The sequence below is a fragment of the Manduca sexta genome, chromosome 23 (genome assembly GCF_014839805.1).
Source record: "Manduca sexta isolate Smith_Timp_Sample1 chromosome 23, JHU_Msex_v1.0, whole genome shotgun sequence".
NCBI classification, from domain to species: domain Eukaryota; kingdom Metazoa; phylum Arthropoda; class Insecta; order Lepidoptera; family Sphingidae; genus Manduca; species Manduca sexta.
Window position 1 is genome coordinate 4,593,590 of NC_051137.1, and position 20,017 is coordinate 4,613,606.

At 35.6% G+C, this 20,017-nt stretch overlaps 2 protein-coding genes across 2 annotated transcripts; both read left to right on the plus strand.

Annotated features, from left to right (window-relative positions):
* Window positions 1–391: 391 nt before the first annotated feature.
* LOC115443698 (lactase-phlorizin hydrolase) lies at window positions 392–13,404 on the plus strand. Its single transcript, XM_037441715.1, has 12 exons — window positions 392–491; window positions 1,116–1,258; window positions 1,825–2,489; window positions 3,821–4,129; window positions 5,000–5,238; window positions 5,382–5,540; window positions 10,179–10,205; window positions 10,697–10,833; window positions 11,006–11,670; window positions 11,902–12,210; window positions 12,640–12,878; window positions 13,200–13,404. Exons 1-12 carry the CDS (start codon window positions 472–474, stop codon window positions 13,357–13,359), a joined length of 3,072 nt encoding a protein of 1,023 aa, XP_037297612.1. The 5' UTR covers window positions 392–471; the 3' UTR covers window positions 13,360–13,404.
* Window positions 13,405–15,050: 1,646 nt separating this feature from the next.
* LOC119190289 (myrosinase 1-like) lies at window positions 15,051–19,944 on the plus strand. The gene is made up of 6 exons (XM_037441826.1): window positions 15,051–15,130; window positions 15,377–15,521; window positions 16,074–16,738; window positions 17,860–18,168; window positions 18,851–19,089; window positions 19,612–19,944. The coding sequence occupies exons 2-6, from the start codon at window positions 15,392–15,394 to the stop codon at window positions 19,769–19,771; spliced, it is 1,503 nt and encodes a 500-aa protein (XP_037297723.1). The 5' UTR covers window positions 15,051–15,130; window positions 15,377–15,391; the 3' UTR covers window positions 19,772–19,944.
* The last annotated feature ends 73 nt before the right edge of the window (window positions 19,945–20,017 follow it).

A 20,017-nucleotide genomic window follows, 5' to 3' on the forward strand; every position in this document is an offset into this window, starting at 1 on the left:
GGTCACCACTACATCTCGCCTTTATAAGTGTTATATCGCGTCGGGTCGAATATAATGTTAACTGACGAAAGATGATTACCCCTCGGCAGTCGACACAATTATGCCGGCCTGTTGGCCTGCCGGAACTAGATATACATAGTCTGATCCCGGAACGCGATACACTTGCATGGGTCACTATGGCGGGTTTTAACGCCTTGTATACTATGCTCGCTATCCGGGCTTACATAAATTATATCCTACAACCAGCAAACTGTTTTAGAGTTGTCAACCCTAACGTAATTTACAAATTAACCGTGCTGGTTTCATTTTTTTTTTCTTCATACACTAATACGCAGCTTATGAAAAGTGGAGGGGATTCTTATCAAACTTGGGGATGATGAACGAAGATAACAGTATATATTATCATATTTATTTAAATAGCCTGGAAAACAATCTGCAGTGTCGAACGGCTGAGGTTAGAAGTAGGCCAAAATGTTACGAAAAAGCACCATGTAAGTTTTTTTTAAAATTCACCGTTATATTAAAATTGCTGTATCTAATTGAATTATCTAATGTACAAGTTAAGTTACAACTCCTAAAAATAAACACGGAACTCTATAATACTTGACACGGATACTCGTCAGTTCCTCACATTTAAATTATTGTCTCGCATTTTAAAATTAATGATGTTACTAGTAAAATCTATTTCTATTTTTATTTAATAGTAGCTTTTGCCCGCGACTTCGCCCGCGTAAGGGAGTTTTCCGGGATAATTGTCCTGCTATATATTTTCCCGGGATAGAAAGTAGCATAACCTTCCCAGGGTCAACTATCTCAATTTTTTTGCGACTTACTAGAAATTACACAAAATCATTATAAATTGTAGCCTATGTGTTATTCTATGATGTATAACCAATATTACTGTAAAGTTTCAGCCAAATCCGTTTAGTAGTTTTTACTTTACGTGAAAGAGGAACAAACATGCATACCTACATACATACACCCATACATCCATCCTCGCAAACTTTCGCATTTCTAATATTAGTAGGATGTATTTAAAATAGTTCGGATATATATTTTTTGTTATATAAAACAATTAAAGCTTAGTACTAAATTTGTCCTAATTTTTGTTTAAGAATTTTGTTGGTGGCATGCGTTGCATTATGTTCAAGCAAGTATACCAAGGATGGAAGGCATGAAGTGAGAAAATTCCCGGACGGGTTTATGTTCGGCACCTCAACAGCTTCATACCAAGTGGAAGGTGGTTGGGATGCCGATGGTAATATACTATTTACAATTTATGCCAAAAGCAATTTTCTTCTTTCTTGCATTGATGTCCTCAGTTCTGAAAGTTGTGACCTCCTCTCACCGGCTTCCGTCGTATGATGTTACACCATCGATCCCGGCTTTGGCCAGCTGTATGGCGTCGTATACTATGGTGTCAATTGCGGATCTGATCGGTCCACCCTATCAGGTTACCTCCACATGCTCTTTTGCCCTCTACTTTGCCGGTGACCATCAGTTTCTCCAAGTTATCTCTCGTCTTCCTTGCAATATGTCGAAAATACTCAAACACTCGTTTAAGACAGATGGTAGAGTAGTTGTGATTTTGATTGCTTGAGTATAGAGACATAGTTCGTGGCGCCGTGTAGCTAATATCAAGCACCCTGCTGCAATACCACATCTCGAAAGCATCAATTCGATCCCAGTCTGCCACCTTTAGAGTTCACATCTCAGCACCATAAAGAAAAATTTAGAAAACCAATATGCGTAATGTTTCATCTTTCTTTCTTTCTCCAAACAAGTTTACATTGTAAATAATTATTAATGGTGTTCACGTTTTAGGTAAATCTGAAAATATATGGGATCACTTGACTCACAAAGATCCATGTGCCGTTAAAGATTGCTCCAACGGAGACATTGCCAACGACTCTTACAATCAGTACAAACGGGATGTAGAAATGATGAGGGAAATGGGCCTCGACTTCTACCGTTTTTCACTCTCATGGTCAAGACTTTTGCCTACTAGCTTTCCTGACAAAATCAATGAAGCGGGAGTTCAATACTATAATAATCTTATTAATGAAATGCTTAAATACAACATTGAGCCCATGGTCACTATATTCCACTGGGACTTACCGCAAAAACTGCAGGAATTGGGCGGTTGGACTAATCCCCATATAGTAGACTGGTATGCAGATTATGCTCGTGTGGTTTTTGAGTTGTTCGGGGATAGAGTCAAATATTGGATAACCATGAATGAGCCATGGGTCATCTGCTATCAAGGATATAGTGTAGCTGCAAAAGCTCCCTTATTGGAAATTGCCGGCGTGGCCGAGTACATGTGCGCGAAGAACTTGTTGTTGGCCCACGCAAAGGCTTACCATATATACGATAAGGAGTTTAGATCGCAACATGACGGAAATATTTTTATAACATTAAATGCTCAGTTCTACATGCCAGAAACTGAGAATGATTTACAGACTGCTAATGACTTGGCTGATTTTGAGGTGAGTACTTAGATTATATTTGTACTTAGAAGATTATTATAGCGGCGATAGCCTAGTTGGCTGTGGAACGGACTGCCGAGACCAATGTCCGCAGATTCAAATCCCAAGGGCACACACCTATGACTTTTCTATAAAATTATGTGTGTATTCTTTTTGAATTATTGCTTGCTTTAACGGTGAAGGAAAACATCGTGAGGAAACTTGCATACCTGAGAAATTATCTATACGAATTTTCAAGGATGTGTGAAGTCTACCCATCCGCACTAGGCTAGCGTGGTGGACTAAGGCCTAATTCCTCTCAGTAGTAGAGGAGGCCCGTGCCCAACAGTGGGACAGTATATAATACAGGGCTAATATTATTTATTATTTACTTAGAAGATTAAGAGTCTGCTTCACATGTTCTGAGTAAATGCTACTCGTTATATATATATGTATAAGTTAATCAAATACAACAGTTAGACTCTAGCCTATACTACCAAAAAAGTAGTAATAAAATGAGTACTGTCTACTATAGCTGTTTAATACAGTCACTTTCAAATTAAATTCACTTGAAACTTGTGAAACAGGCCCTTAATGTAAAAAAAAAACTTAATAGAACCGTTAAAAAAATGTTAAGTTATAGAAATTGTGTATCCTGTCAAATAAGTATGGCTTGAAAAAAGTGGGAAGAATTTAAGCTCTTCTATTCCTTTCATACCATTATTCAAATTAGTAATTTAATATAAATGAAAAATAACAATGACAATATTATGATATAATATGATAAAATTTAAATCATTGTGTGAGTCAAAAAATATCTTTTAAGAAAAATAACTAACATTGAATCATGAAATAGAAATCCGAGCTTATATTTGCTAATTAAAACTGAGTAAGCCTTTAACGTTTACATCTAGACTGTTTGATATAAAGTTTAAAATCGAGACTAGTTTAAAACTATATTGACCCTCATGGGCGTCCAAAGCAAACAAAGCAAAGCAAAGTAATCGCGGTTCCGGCCGGTGAGCTCTGTACCAATTGCATCAAACATACCATACATTTTAAATTGTTTTGTTTAATACGGTACACAAACATTTTCTGAATCTACTTAAAGCGCAGCGTTGAACCACATTTTATTACCGAAAAAGTTTCTCATTATTTTGGTACTCATGGCTTTGCATGCATGATAAAGTTTTCCCGGGATATGTCTTGTTATACATTTTCCAGGGATAATATACTTTTTACTTGATGGCTGTGTCCTTAACCATGGTTTCAGTTTTTCCGCACTAAATTTATTACACATAATTAAAGCAAATTATTGTTTATAGTTATTTATAATTTTTATTTTTTTCTAGTGGGGAACATACGCGCATCCAATTTTCTCTGAGAACGGCGACTTCCCACCAAGAATGAAAGAACTTGTCGCGATTAAGAGCGCAGAGCAGGGCTTTGCCAGATCTAGGTTACCTGAATTCACAACAGAAGAGATCGATTTTGTAAAAGGAACCTCGGACTTCTTCGGCCTGAACCACTACTCCTCGTCAATGATCTACAGGAATGAGTCAGTCGTTGGCTACCACAAGATTCCTTCATACGATGATGATGTGCAGGCTATCACCTACCAGCCCGACGAGTGGAAGAGTGCTGCGTCACCGTGGTTACGGGTAAGTTTTATTCCTTGATGTGCTTGTTTAATTCATTATTATTTATTTTTAAAAAGAGTTGTTGTAACCAATCAGGACCTGTCTCTGAAATTTCATGAATTTAAATTTTATTTCATATTAATGTTATTAAACAGCTAATGTAGATAGTACTCACTTGATTCTAATTTATTTCAGAGCATATGTAACAGTGTGAGTTTTGTATTTGGTAGGCTTATACGAATATATTTATGTGACGAGTAGCAGAAATTGTATAATACAAGTATGTTCTAGCGCAGACGTGATCACCACATTCAAATGCCATTTTAACAAGAATGTGTCACACACATAAGCTCCCACATTATACAAATTTTTGCATCGTAATATTATATTCAGGGTGGATTTTTGAGAAAGTGCGGCAAGGGCTGCAACCTTAACCGTTGTAGCTATAAAAATACTTTCTTAGGAGACTGTCCATTCTTTTGCAGACATTAACATTTACATTCATAGATTTTGAGAAAAATATACAATTAACATGAAATTGGCAATTTATTACTTTTTTATGCCATTCGATTCTGTTGTTTATAAGAATTAAAAGACTCTTTGGAACCTTTAAAGATTTGTGCTTTTAAGGTCAGAAATTGCAAAAAAACTTTTTCCATACATTTTATAGAAAAATGGGACTCCAATGCGCTTTAAAATTTTATAAAACTTTGTATTCAAGATTTATTAATTTAAAACCTACCAAAATCTACCTTGTATAACTAGTGGATGACTGGATGACTCCAGTGGCCGAAATTCGGCTGCCGAATTAAATATATTTATACTACATATTATGCATGTACTACATTTTAATTTTCTTTATATAAATTTCAATTATATTAAATTTTGTAGGTTGTTCCGTCGGGCTTCTACGAGCTGTTGACTAAAATCAGGAAGGACTACAACAATCCCACTGTTTACATCACCGAGAATGGTTTCTCGACGTTCGGTGGGCTGGAAGACGACGACCGCGTGTCGTACCTCCGGCAGTACCTTGACGCAATGCTGGACGCTATGAACGATGGCTCTGACATCGCGGCCTACACCATCTGGAGTCTTATGGACAACTTTGAATGGATGGCGGGATATACGTAAGCTAATTTTTTAACATGTTCATTATTTGCTGGGTTTAATATTTTACCAGCCTGATATTCCTGTATGTGGTTACATTTAATAACGCAATATTACAATTACAGTGTACATGAACATCATGTTCATTAAAAATATTTTTCAGTGAACGCTTCGGAATCTACGAGGTGGACTACGAGAGTCCTGAGCGCACGCGCACTCCGCGCAAGTCCGCCTTCGTGTACAAGGAGATCATCCGCTCGCGCTCGCTGGACCACCACTACGAACCCAACACCACCGTCATGACCATCGACGAGGGACACTAATTACCTCTGCAATTATTACAAATAGAAAATATCAATAAATACCGATCTTTTCATTTTAAAGATTCTTTCACTATCTTTATAAAATATGAACTGTCACTGATACTGAACATACATACATTATACATAATATAACCCTCAGCCATAATGAACAGCCGGGCAAGGTAGCCCTACAAGAAAACTAAAAAGAAGAAGCGCCGCTATGAGATAAATAAAAATACTTGAAGTATTCATCACACTTAATGATTTAAACATTCTCTTCAAGTAGAGGCTCTAATCGGAACCATAGATGTAACATTACCATAATGTATGCGTAAGTAAGGTTAAAAAATATACTTACTACAGACTTCAAATATCTATCTGCAACCAGTGTTCTCCGAAATTATTGGCATGTCATTATGTTAATTTATGTATATACTATATGGGGAAACTCTACCCTAAACTTTCACATAATTGTCAGTAACACCTATGTTTTTCTAAATACAAATATTTGAAAAAATAATTTTATTTTGTCGCCCGGTTTTTAAACAAGTAAAAAATTTTTTCACACACATACTTACGTCTTTTATCACTGAAGGGGTAGACAGGGGCACAAGTGGAACACCCACTTTCCACCGTGTGTATTACGCTACATAATGATGATAATTTTAAACATTGTTTAAAGAATGTTCACAGCCTGATTCTTTCGGAATTTTAATAGAAAAGCGGCCCACGTGCGTTGTTTGGAACATAATAATACTTTTCTCCTTAAATAGGTGTCTAGATCTACATATAGCTAACTAAAAGTCTAAAACACGGCAAAATTTTTACTAAGGGTGCCATGTGAAGTCTTTTTTTCATATTCACAAAAAAATTCTATTAAGAAAACTTTTGCAATGGCTTTGTAATAATTGGTATATTATCGTAGTAAATGTAATAATTTGTATATGCTTTCGGATAAAAAAGAAGTTTCCAAATAGGTTCAGAAATGACCGAGTTCTGAGGTAACAAACATAAAAACAAAAATATCTCGTCGAATTAATAACCTTTTCCTTTTTGTGACGTCAATTTAAAACTGTACCTAAATCTAAGTCCTCAGTAATCTTCCTTCATATTCTAATAAAGAATGCTCTGCTGTGCTTTACCCACAACGATATATTGTATGCAAATTCTAAAATTTTCTGGAGCGGTAACAAATGGTAATTCGCATATTACGAGTGATTAGCGTACAATATATTGCTATAACCATCGATATGTTATAACACTTCAAGCTTTTGTCCATGATTCCGCCTCATTAAAGTTCGTTCAAAATTAAAAGTAGCCAATATGATACATTTCGTTGCAGTATAATAGATTTAGATATCTTGCTACCGAAACTATAAATTATCTTTACTTCTTCGTAATGCTAGGATAGATCTATAATGTATTATAGTAAATATATAGAACCCCATGACCTGCCGGCTGCCCTTTCGTCATTTATACATATAAAATCTAATTATCTTTAAACGATTCTACTACTACTACTACTACTGCATTAAGCATATTAGTAATTATATGTTGTGTTGGGTTCGTTTTCGGAAAATTTCGCCCTTTGCAAGGGCCCTTATAAGGACTTAATCATAACATCATACGATTTTGAACAAGTGGAAGAAGTAAACGAAATACTTTGCAAAACATTTCTTACATAATCAACTTGATAACAGTAATCATAAATGACAATACAAACTGATCTTGAAAGCCGACACTTAACTTGATGTTAACTTAACATTAATTAGCAATCAAACTTAGAGACGAATAAAATCAACGAATACCTAATAAAACGTTAATAGAACTCAGAGTGGTAGAAGAATACAATCAAGAGAATGGGGGAATAGAAATTTAACTCCGAATGAGAATATAACTTAAACAACTCTACTGAACTGTACTTGCTTTATCACTGCTTTTTATTATATTTTTTTTACAAAATTTTTTGGTTATACTATTCAGAAACTGACCAGAATAGGTCATATTAATTAGTTATTATAGATTGTCAACATCATTAGATTTCAACTTAGCATTAAACATCCTATACATTTCATTATTGATATCAATATTGCAACATAGGTGTAATGCGTTGATATATTTAATGTAACCCTTAGTAGTTAAAATGAGAAACTTGCAATTTGACTCTTCTAAGCACCCTACGGCTAAGAGCAGGTTATTTCATTATTTAAAAGTGAACCAAACGTTTTTAAAATGAGTACAAAAACAATCATGAAACTGCCGCCAGTGATACTTAGTAATTGTAAGCTCAAATTGGTATCGTAGTTTTAGTATCTGGGCCACTGGATCACCGATAATGTTCTTGATATCGATATAATAAGGGAGTTCAGTGCACTTCTCAATTAGAGCCAACGTGTTAGCCCGTAGGTTTACACATTGCACAAGTGATGTAAAAATCACAGTATTCCGAGCATACTGTCATCATTTTATACGTGCATCTTATAGGTATATAGTATATTTATATACTAAGTGCGAGGAATGCACTGCTGTTCCAATACAATAATGCATTCCGAGCTGTGGTGAGACTGGCGTGATTCTGCAGTGCTTCGCGAATGTTTGTGGAGGCGGGTGTAGATGGTCACGGCAATTTTGGGTAAAAGAATGGCATCTAACTGTGATTGTAACTCTGTACAAGAAATACTTGATCCGCTTCCTAATGTTTGAGATTTATTGAAAAAAACTAACTCGGATAGTCCATTCATGCAGCGGTTGACACGAATGCACCTTAAATAGCATCCAAATAGTGTTGTACGATATTCATTTGTCTTGTTTTATTTCATTTGTTCATTTAAATATTGAGTGTCGTAAATTTAAAGTATAATACAAGAAATCGACCATAGACCTAATGTCGTCCTACAATAGACCTAAATCGTAATATTGTTAGATCAATCTTTAAACTTATCATCTTTATAACTCATGCAACTAGAGAAGTCAGCGCTTCCCCGCCAGAGTATTCAAATGCCATGCCTGTGAATAAGTTTTTTTATAACAAAAACGAATTATAAAATTATATATATATTGTTTTAATTCACTATATATTTTAAATATACTTGGAGACTGATATAACTCGCATATGTGAGCATTCGTATTATTAGTGTCGATAAGTGGTTTTAACAACAAAATAATAATTATTAAAACAAAATAGAACTGATAAATTCATCATGAGTGACATTAATAAATATTCTATTGATATTAATTAATAATTGTGAGTAATGTCAAAACTACAAGCTATAAAAATCGCGACTGGAAATTCGGTTAATCCAAGAAGTTGCATCCAATAACAGCTGCCTCAGTGGCGTATTTGTATTAGGGTAGTCACGACTGCAGTGCTGAAATCTCAGGTCAAGTGAAGTGATATTGAGTTTTTCTGCGCAGTGTTTGCACACAGTCTGGACCAGTAGCGATGGGTAAATTTTTTTAAAAGGTAACCTGATGCAAAAAACATTGCCTTAGTTAACATATTGCGCCCAATTTAACAGAAAACAAACCCAAATACGAAAGTAAATAAACCTAAAAGGGAAGCCTGTAGGAATCGGGTTCTATGGACGCCTCGCTATTACTCTGGACTTCGTGCACGATATCACGATAATCTCGCCCCCAATCACATCATGGCATGAAATATATGCATAGGACAAAAAATTACCATAAATAATCATAAGATATAAATTTCCATGTTATTAACTCGATAAGGTTTTCTATATTTTATTATAATGAAAACAGTACCCCTAGTAGGAATTAAGTATATTATCCGTATCACGTAATTTAAAGTTTAAGTATTTGCTATAGTTGTTTGACAATACGACACGTCAAAAAAACCTAATTCGGTTTGCCGATTCCCACCCCAGAATTCCCACACATTTTAATTTAATCGCTACCATGGTTACATGATTCACTATTAGAACTTCACATGAGCGCAATACGCTCACGGGACTCTATTAATTACTATACAAAAATCTACTGAACGAATTTATGCTAGGGGTAGTTGCGTGAATTATTTTGTTATTTTGCTACAAATAGAACAAAAATAGCTAGCTTATAATGATAAAGCCAGATAAAATTGTGATAAGACGAGACCAATTTGATTGAATTGTTGGTAAGTTATATAAGCAAACTTAATACATAATACTTTAGTATTTTTTATTATAATTTGTATGAATATGACCATAAAGTTTAAATTTGGAAACTCCTACTATTATGTGTTTACCATTCATGAAAATTGGTACATAAGTATAATATATCATCCAACTTCAATCCTTACGACTTTTATTTATTACTGAGCCTATTTTGGTCTAATCTCGCCACTACTAGTTTGTGACCAGTAACAAAAATAAGACTTTTCAATGAAATCCTACGGTAATCTGCGTCACATTTCACGAAAAATCCGACATAATTTGGACAACATCATGTGATAAGACCCGTGTGCAAATAAACACACACAATAATGAACTGAAAAACAACAAAATATGCAATCATCATGACTCCCTTGGATATTTTCATCTTATTCTTAAGTACTTAATAATACAAGATAATACAAGGTTATTATCTTCAAGAGTATCTGATATTTATGACATAAAAAACTAGGTGCGACGTATTTCAATATTTAGTTTACTTTGAGACAGCGAAATGTTCATTAAAGAGAGTTCTATGTAAGTATTTTTTTATGTCATATGTATATGTAAGGTTAGTTGAAGGATCTTTTAAAGGAGGGTTGTTATTGTTCGATTCTCGTCCCAAATATATATAAAATATACGGGCCTATTTTACCGGAATTTTACCACCTAGATATTTTTGCCCTCTGAACCTAGGTGTGAAGTATGAAGGGAAAACCCATCATAGTTAAAGGTCATATACATACGGAATGACCGATAAAACGGGTAAAAAAGTTTTATAATGTTTTTTTTTTAGTAATACTCTGATCTACTCATTTATTATTATATTTATTTGTGTATATTAATATTAATTACATGTAAGCATGAACTGCTGAGTATTTAAATAGGTCCGTCGATCAAAAATACATATTGTATAAATACGATTTTCCAAAGATTATTTAAAAAAAAACATAAAATGAACTACGAAACGTGAAGATCCATTAACTAAATAATTGGGTTTTATAAAAAGGGACAATAACTTGTTACAGTTTATTATTTATATGCTGCGTTTTCTTTGCGTACTGCAAGGCGAGTGTTCGACACGATGTGAGAAAATTTCCTGAAGGTTTCTTATTTGGCGCGGCTACCGCTGCGTATCAAGTCGAAGGCGCTTGGGACGAAGATGGTTTGCAGCTTTAATTTATTTCATCTCTTTAATTTCTTATTTATACTTAGTTCACCCAATTTTGCTACGATTATAACGAATCTTCATAGTATTACACTCAACAGAAATAATAGTTAAAATTCATTAATTGACCGCGCGTATTTTATTAGGCTACAATTTATTTTGATTGCAGGAAAGAGCGAAAACATCTGGGATCACCTCACTCACCAAGTTCCAAGCGTTATTTGGGACGGAAGCAATGGTGACATCGCTGATGATTCATACCATCTGTACAAAAGAGACGTTGAAATGATGCGGGAACTGGGCCTCGATTTTTACAGGTTTTCTTTATCATGGACGAGGATCTTGCCTACAAGCTTTCCTGATAAAATCAATGCCGCAGGAGTGGAATATTACAATAATTTGATAAACGAAATGCTTAAATATAACATCTTGCCGCTGGTCACGCTATACCATTGGGATTTACCACAGAAATTAATGGACATGGGAGGTTGGACCAACCCACACATTGTAGACTGGTATACGGATTACGCACGTGTTGCTTTTGAGACATTTGGAGATAGAGTCAAACACTGGATCACGATAAATGAACCGAAAGAAATATGTTATATGGGGTATGGTCCCGGACTCGCGGCTCCAAGGATAAACGGTTCAGGATATGCGGAATACTTATGCAGCAAAAATCTGTTGATGGCCCACGCTAAAGCATATCATATTTACGATGAAGAATTTAGACCCAAGCAAAATGGAACTATTTTCATTTCTATAAGCGCAGAGTGGAGTGAACCTGAAAGTGAAATACACGCTGACGCGGCTGACGATAAAGCACAGTTCGATGTAAGCTTTTTTTTTATAATGAATAGTATAGACAGAATTAGAATTCAATCATTCTAAAATCAGCATCATTCTTGAGGCTAATAATCTAAACTATCATGCTGTTTCTAATATTACCATCCGAAGGTTTAATTAGGGATATATGTATCCTTATTCCTTACAGTACAACTTAGCCATTAAAATATATTTTTATTTTTATATTATATAGGTACATACAAAATATTACTTTTACAGTGGGGTCAATATGCTCATCCAATATTCTCGAAAACCGGTGGCTATCCTGAGGTAATGAAACAAAAAATATCAAAAAAGAGCGCCGAACAAGGTTTCTACAGATCTCGATTGCCAGAATTCTCTCAAGAAGAAGTAGAATACGTAAAAGGCACCTCCGATTTGTTTGGTCTCAATCACTACTCCACTCGATTAGTCTACAGGAACGAGTCTACTGTTGGATACTACGATACTCCATCCTATGACGACGATCTTGGTGTGCAAACATATCAGAAAGAAGAATGGCGTATCGGAGAGTCAATATTTACTATGGTAATTGCATACCTACTGATCCACTTGTTTGTAAGGCAGTTTCTACATTTATTATGCAGCAGAATGATCAGACGAGAAACGAGAGTCAGCGTCACAACTAGCTAATTATAATAATTAACCAAACTACTCAAAACCTATATAATACACCGTGGCTATGCTTCGCTCTCATTACGTAAAATAGTACATGTTTCCTATTTATTCTAACTACAATGTCAATCATACTGGAATTAAAGAAAACCTCCAAATTGCCGCTTAGCGATAGAATTAGATAAGCAATCGGTTTTATAGATAGGATTCCGCTCAACAACAAAAATGTACAATATTGATTATTTTACAACAATGCTCACAAAAATGTACCATTGTGATCATTTTAGAATTATGGAAATTGAAATATGCGGTTATTAATTACTTACTCTTAATCATTTTCAGTACGTGCCCTGGGGATTTTATAAGCTGTTAAAAACTATCAGAGAGGAATACAACAATCCTCCTGTGTTCATCACTGAAAATGGTTTCGGAGCTTACCCAGGTTTGGAGGACAACGACCGCGTCACCTACTACAGAGGATACCTCGACAGCATGCTGGACGCTATAGAAGATGGCTCTGATATCAGAGCATACTCCACTTGGAGTCTTATGGATAACTTCGAGTGGGTGACCGGATATACGTGAGTATCACCTTACTATAACGCTATTTGAATACAAAGTATTTCCGAAGTACGATTTTGACAATTTTAGCAACAAGCATATAATTAGTTTAGATCATGAGCTGTAGCATTCCGTTAATAGCTCATTTGAATATACTGTAGACAAAAAGCATACACAATATGTACATTGTGATGGTATGTAGGTACAATTATTGTACATAAAATCGAGATATTTAAATAAAACAGTATCGGCTACATAAACCGTTGCCAATTTAACTTCTACTTACAAATTTGTTCGTTGTCTATCGACTAATGAATTAACCCTAGTGTACTTAATTCCAGTGTGAAATATGGACTGTACGAAGTGGACTACGAGAGTCCTGAGCGCACGCGCACTCCGCGCAAGTCCGCCTTCGTCTATAAGGAGATCATCCGCTCGCGCTCGCTGGACTACCACTACGAACCCAACACCACCGTCATGACCATCGACGAAGGACACTAATTAAGGTGTAATGATTATAAATAATAAATAAAAACTATCAATAAATATCGAACTTTTCTCTTTAAAGATTCTTTCACAGTCCTTATACAACATGTCACTGATACTGAACATACATACATAGGGATATATATAACCCTCAGCTATAATGAACAGCCGGGCAAGGTGCGCTAGTCCTACAGGAAAACCATAAAGTAGAAACGCCGATATGCTATAAAAAAAAATACTTGAAGTACTCATCACACTTAAGGATTAAACACTTTCTTCAAGTGGGGGCTTTCATTGGAACTATAGATGCAGATGACTAGATGATGACAAAAAATAATAATTTCAAAAATGTCCTATTTATTTTAATGTACAAATAAGCGTAAGCCACACAGGACGCTCTATGCAATAGTCTGAAATGAACAGTATCCAAATAATATTTGGTCATAGTGTATGCATCAGTAAGATTAAAAAATATACTTACTATGGACCTAAAATATGTATCTGCAACACTGTTAAGTATATTTTATAACCCTGGTTGAGAACACTGTTTCACCGAAATTATTTATATGTCATTATGTTTATTTACGTCAATATTCCATATGGAGAAACTTTACTCATAACTTTCATACATATATTTAAATTCTAAACAAAACAAGTAAGACGTACCTATGTTTTCTAAATAACATACAATGTGATGTGAAATAACATACAGTGTGACAATATTCATGCGATTTGTGACAATGGATGAAACATGGATCCACCACTACATTAAAGAGTCAAAACGGCAGTCAAGTGAATGGACGGCAACCGACGAAAAGCGTCCAAAGCTAGCAAGGTTATGGCGTCCATGTTTTGGGATGCGCAAGGTATAATATTTATTGACTATCTTCAGAAGGGGGAAAGGATCAATAACGAATATTATATGGCATTACTGGATCGTCTAAAAAAATGCTCAAAATGCAAAAGGAAAAAGTGCTTTTCCATCAACAGAATGCATATCACAAATCGGTCACCACAATGTTTTTTTTTTAACATTTCTAAACAAGATCACGTTATTTAGGTAAGTTCATTGGATAGGTATTTCTTTAAGCTATATGATGACTTAAAATTAAGATTTAATTTTTTTTTGATATACCGCTTTTGAGCTTAGCACGGCAGTTTAGGTAATATTAAAATTTGAAAAGACAAAGAAATTATTTTGTCACCCTTAATGAAAATTTGATGCTGAATCGGAATTTAAAACAAATAAAAGAAAATTTTATCAAAGCAAGTAAGCCTTTTGTCGCCGAAGGAGTATGCAGGGCACAACTGGTGCACCCATTTTCCGCCATGTTTATTTCGTTACATGATGTGATAATTTTTCGGACATTAAAACAGCGGTCTGCGTGCATTGTTTTGAACATAATAATACTTTTTTTCCTTTAATATGTGTCTAGATCTTAAAGTAGCTACAAGTCTGAAACACCATGTGCCATGTGAGGTTTTTTTTCATATTCATACAATTATTATATTGAGAAAACATTTATAATTGTTTTGGAATAATTTGTGTTTTATCGTAAAAATACTTAAGTTTTTAATAAAAATTAACAATATGAAAAAAAAATCTAAAAACCCTTCCACCAGAAGTTTTCTATATCATTATAAAACTTAAAGCATCGGAATGTTTGCCGGCAAACATAAGGTTATATTCCCGTGACACACGTAAATGTCATGTAGCTGTCATGTTTGCCGGCAAATATTCCGATGCTTTAAGTTTTATAATGATATAGAAAACTTCTGGTGGAAGGTAGGTAAAGATAGCGGGACACCGTGGAAGGATGAATTTTTAATTTAATATGACGAAATTTTAAAGGCCGAAATATCCATGATTATTAATTATTTTTACGTTTTTCTTTCAACTGCGAGAACTAATCACTAACTAGACGTGAATTTAAATTCTTTACTTGCCAATACTTGTTTAGTTACCCAGATTAAAGGTGAAACAAAATGTATGAAAATGGACCTTGAGGTATCGCCTTAATGTTTGTTTAAGAATTTTGTTGGTGGCATGCGTTGCATTATGTTCAAGCACTTGTATACCAAGGATGGAAAGCATAAAGTGAGAAAGTTCCCAGACGGGTTTATGTTCGGCACCTCAACAGCTTCATACCAAGTGGAAGGTGGTTGGGATGCTGATGGTAATATACTATTTACAATTTATGCCAAAAGAAAATTTCCTCTTGGTTGCGTTGATCTTCTCTGTTCTGAAGGTCGTGACCTCCTCTCACCGGCTTCCGCCGTATGACGTTACATCATCGATCCCGATTTTGGCCAGCTGTATGGCGTCGTATACCGTGGTGTCAAGTGTGGTGCGGATCTGATCGGTCCATCCTGTCGGGTTGCTCGCACGTACTCTTTTGCCCTCTTATTCACCGGTGACCATAAGTTTCTCTAAGTTTTCCAAAATACTCAAGCACTCATTTAAGACATATGGTAGAGCCTAGTCGTGCTTTTGAGTCGCTTGAGTATAGGAGCACTAGTTCGTCGCACCGTCCAGCTAATATGTAACATCCTCCTGCAACACCACATCTCGAAAGCGTAATTTTGATTCCTGTCTGCCTTTAGAGTCTACATCTCAGCACCATAAAGAAAAATTTAGAAAACCAATATGCGTCATCCTTTCATTTTTCTTTCTTTCTCAAAGCAATTTACAACATTATAAATAATTATTAATGGTGTTCACGTTTTAGGTAAATCTGAAAACATATGGGATCACTTGACTCACAAAGATCCATGTGCCGTTAAAGATTGCTCCAACGGAGATATTGCAAACGACTCTTACAATCAGTACAAACGGGATGTAGAAATGATGAGGGAAATGGGCCTCGACTTCTACCGTTTTTCACTCTCATGGTCAAGACTTTTGCCTACTAGCTTTCCTGACAAAATCAATGGAGCGGGAGTTCAATACTATAATAATCTTATTAATGAAATGCTTAAATACAACATTGAGCCCATGGTCACTATATTCCACTGGGACTTACCGCAAAAACTGCAAGAATTAGGCGGTTGGACTAATCCCCATATAGTAGACTGGTATGCAGATTATGCTCGTGTGGTTTTTGAGTTGTTCGGGGATAGAGTCAAATATTGGATAACCATGAATGAGCCATGGGTCATCTGCTATCAAGGATATGGTGCAGGTGTGTTAGCTCCCTTGTTGGAAATTTCTGGCATGGCCGAGTATATGTGCGCGAAGAACTTGTTGTTGGCCCACGCAAAGGCTTACCATATATACGACAAGGAGTTTAGATCGCAACGTGACGGGAATATTTTCATAACATTAAATTCTCGGTTCTATATACCAGAAACCGAGAATGATCTCCAGACTTCTAATGACTTGGCTGATTTTGAGGTGAGTGATTAGAAAATTAAGGGTTTGCTTCTATCTATGAACCATTCACAACTAGTGTGCCCTCGGCAAGAAGGCGCTTAAGCCTTAACTTTTTTAAACAGGACAAATAGGTGCTCTGTTCCCGTAAATGTTTTGATAGTATTAGGTATTATGCCTTTTATATTATTTTTCCTCTTAGTATTACTTACAATAATATTCAAACGGAATTGTAATTGTATTATTAGCTACCATACTTGTCTGCTCATTTTTAGCTATAATGATAACTATAAGTGAAGTCTTGTTATTGGCTTTCAGTCAACTAGTTTAGTGTTATTTAGGTTTCTATAGCTGTAAGTCTTCCATACTTAAATACATAATATATATATATGTCGGAGGAAGCCATGTGTCCGGTTGATTGTTGTTTACGTGCATAACGCACAATAATTGTTAATCTAATTTTATTAGATTTGTTACATTTTTCTATTACTTAAAACCTTACGCATAAGCCATAATGTAATAGAAGTTTATTTAAAAATTATAATTTACGAAACGACCAATCAGAGCAAGGCACGTGCCTCGAGCGGGGTCGAGGCGCTATCTTTACTATTCAGGCAGGCCATGAGTGCTTTGGACATTCGTTGAAGGAATCATGATAGTGACTGGTCGAGTTGATCGAGTTGGATCGTTGAGAATAATGCTTCTCCGACATATATATATATATATATGCATGATCTGAATCTGTATAAATTAAGTACTTACTGTGTTAATCACAGTTTTGAACAAAATTTTACTTCCGAAAAAGTTTGTTTGTTTTTAATTTGTGATTCAAAAACTGATAAGGCATTATTTTTATACTAACTTCTACTCGCGGCTTCGCCCGCCTGAAAAAGTTATTTCGGGTCAAAAATTCTGCTGTATATTTTCTGGGATCAAAAGAAGTCTATGTCTTTGCATAAGGTTTAAATTTACCACGAAGTAAACTTTAATAAAATCGATTAAAGAGGTTAGGCCGTAAAAGCGTAACAGGCAAACAAATAGAGTTACTTTCTTATTTATGAGTGAATATTTGAATATAGATAAATAATATTAACTATGCATAATTAAAACAATTAGTTCATTCATTTTATTTTCATTTTTTCCAGTTGGGAACATACGCACATCCAATTTTCTCTGAGAACGGCGACTTCCCACCACGACTAAAAGAACTAGTCGCGATCAAGAGCACAGAGCAGGGCTTTGCCAGATCTAGGTTACCTGAATTCACAACAAAAGAGATTGATTTTGTCAAAGGAACCTCGGACTTCTTCGGCCTGAACCACTACACCTCGTCAATGATCTACAGGAACGAGTCAGTCGTTGGCTACCACAAGATTCCTTCATACTATGACGATGTGCAGGCTATCATCTACCAGCCCGACGAGTGGAAAAGTGCTGCGTCACCGTGGTTGCGGGTAATTTTTATTATTTTCCGCACTTGTCCAAGCTGATATGTTGAGGTGTTTGACAGTCTATTTAACACGAGCTTTGACTACAATTAAGAGTTCTTAATTCAATGTTAATTAAATATGAAAAATATAAAAAAAAACATTCGAAAAGCAAGAACACCATATCGTATCAGGTCAATGAAGTCTCTGTAATAAATCAATACCATCTCAAAGTATAAATAGAGTCATTTTAACATTGCGATACTTCACACTACGCGTTAGTCGTATCGTCGATATCAAATAAAAAAGTTTAAGTTTCGAACAAAATAAAAATTAATTTTAAATTTATACGCCCTAATGCCATTACTACTACTCAGAATTTGTCAGTGCCACAGTTTCAGTCAGAAATACGTGTGACTGTGTTCTGTTCGGACATCACTTTGTGAAGGTCGTTTTAACACCATTTTACCGAGATTGGATTACTGGATATAGAGGCAAGCAGCTGTTGTAAAACTAAGTCACATCCATTCTGATATCATCTGCAGCATGCGTGTAATACCGACGTTGTATCCACAGCACACTGGATTCAGATAAGAGCAGGAAGATGGTTGCCGGAATACGTACAATTATGAGACCTATTACGCTGTACGTCGTCGCAATTGGCCTAGTATAAGACCATATATCATACTAAATGTTTATAATTTTGTAGGTTGTTCCATTGGGCTTTTACAAGCTGTTGACTAAAATCAGGAAGGACTACGACAATCCCACTGTTTTCATCACCGAGAATGGTTTCTCGACGTTCGGTGGGCTGGAAGACGACGACCGCGTGTCGTACCTCCGGCAGTACCTTGACGCAATGCTGGACGCTATGAACGAGGGCTCTGACATCGCGGCCTACACCATCTGGAGTCTTATGGACAACTTCGAATGGGCGGCGGGATATACGTAAGCTACTTTTAAAAAAGAATCTTTAGTTGATTGGTTTTGTGTGTCACCAGCCTGAATTTTTTTCCCGCAACAAAAGTAAACCATTTATGTTGTTAGTTGTTACCTACATATCTACCATCGGTGTGTGAGTCCAGCTCGCACCTGTCCGGTCTTTTTGACTTTGCATTTCTAAATAAAACCATATACTTGTCTTCTGGAAGATAAAATTTTAAAATGTGGTGCTATAATCGAAAAAGTAACTTTAATGTGCACACCCTAATGCCACTACTAATAATACTAATACTTTAAGAAAATTTGTCGGAGCGGCATCACGCATATAGTCAGAAATACACTTATGCACACACCATATTCGCACTGAACTACAAATTCAGCAAAAACTATATGCGGGATTTTTGGCGAAAATATTCTTTATTCATGAATGAATTTTAGCACAAAATTAGTACCTAACGGTAAAAATGGATTAACACAATGCTAAAATGTTGTATATGGAGATCATGCTCGTTGAAAAATATTTTTCAGTGAACGCTTCGGAATCTACGAGGTGGACTACGAGAGTCCTGAGCGCACGCGCACTCCGCGCAAGTCCGCCTTCGTGTACAAGGAGATCATCCGCTCGCGCTCGCTGGACCACCACTACGAACCCAACACCACCGTCATGACCATCGACGAACGACATTGAAAACACGTATACATTTTCATAATGAACGCTTGTGATAAAAATACAGAAACAAAGTTAATGAATAAAAAAATGTATATATTTGAGATGTTCATGACTTTCACAAGAATTACTGGTGCTAAGTTCCACAAAATAAGACTTACACCTATATAAAATAAAATTGCGGGAACAAAAGAAGTAAGTTCCTTAATAATCGCCTTTAATTACAAGCCTTTGTTACTTACCTTGTGTTTTCCAAAAAAATAAATA

Coding starts and splice junctions, on each gene's coding strand:
- LOC115443698 (XM_037441715.1), top strand. CDS start 472: ATGTTACGAAAAAGCACCAT. Junction 4,130..4,999: donor CTGCGTCACCGTGGTTACGG/GTAAGTTTTATT, acceptor TAAATTTTGTAG/GTTGTTCCGTCGGGCTTCTA. Junction 5,541..10,178: donor ACCATCGACGAGGGACACTA/ATTACCTCTGCA, acceptor ACTTTGAGACAG/CGAAATGTTCATTAAAGAGA.
- LOC119190289 (XM_037441826.1), top strand. CDS start 15,392: ATGCGTTGCATTATGTTCAAGCACTTGTATACCAAGGATGGAAAGCAT. Junction 15,522..16,073: donor AGGTGGTTGGGATGCTGATG/GTAATATACTAT, acceptor TTCACGTTTTAG/GTAAATCTGAAAACATATGG. Junction 16,739..17,859: donor ATGACTTGGCTGATTTTGAG/GTGAGTGATTAG, acceptor CATTTTTTCCAG/TTGGGAACATACGCACATCC.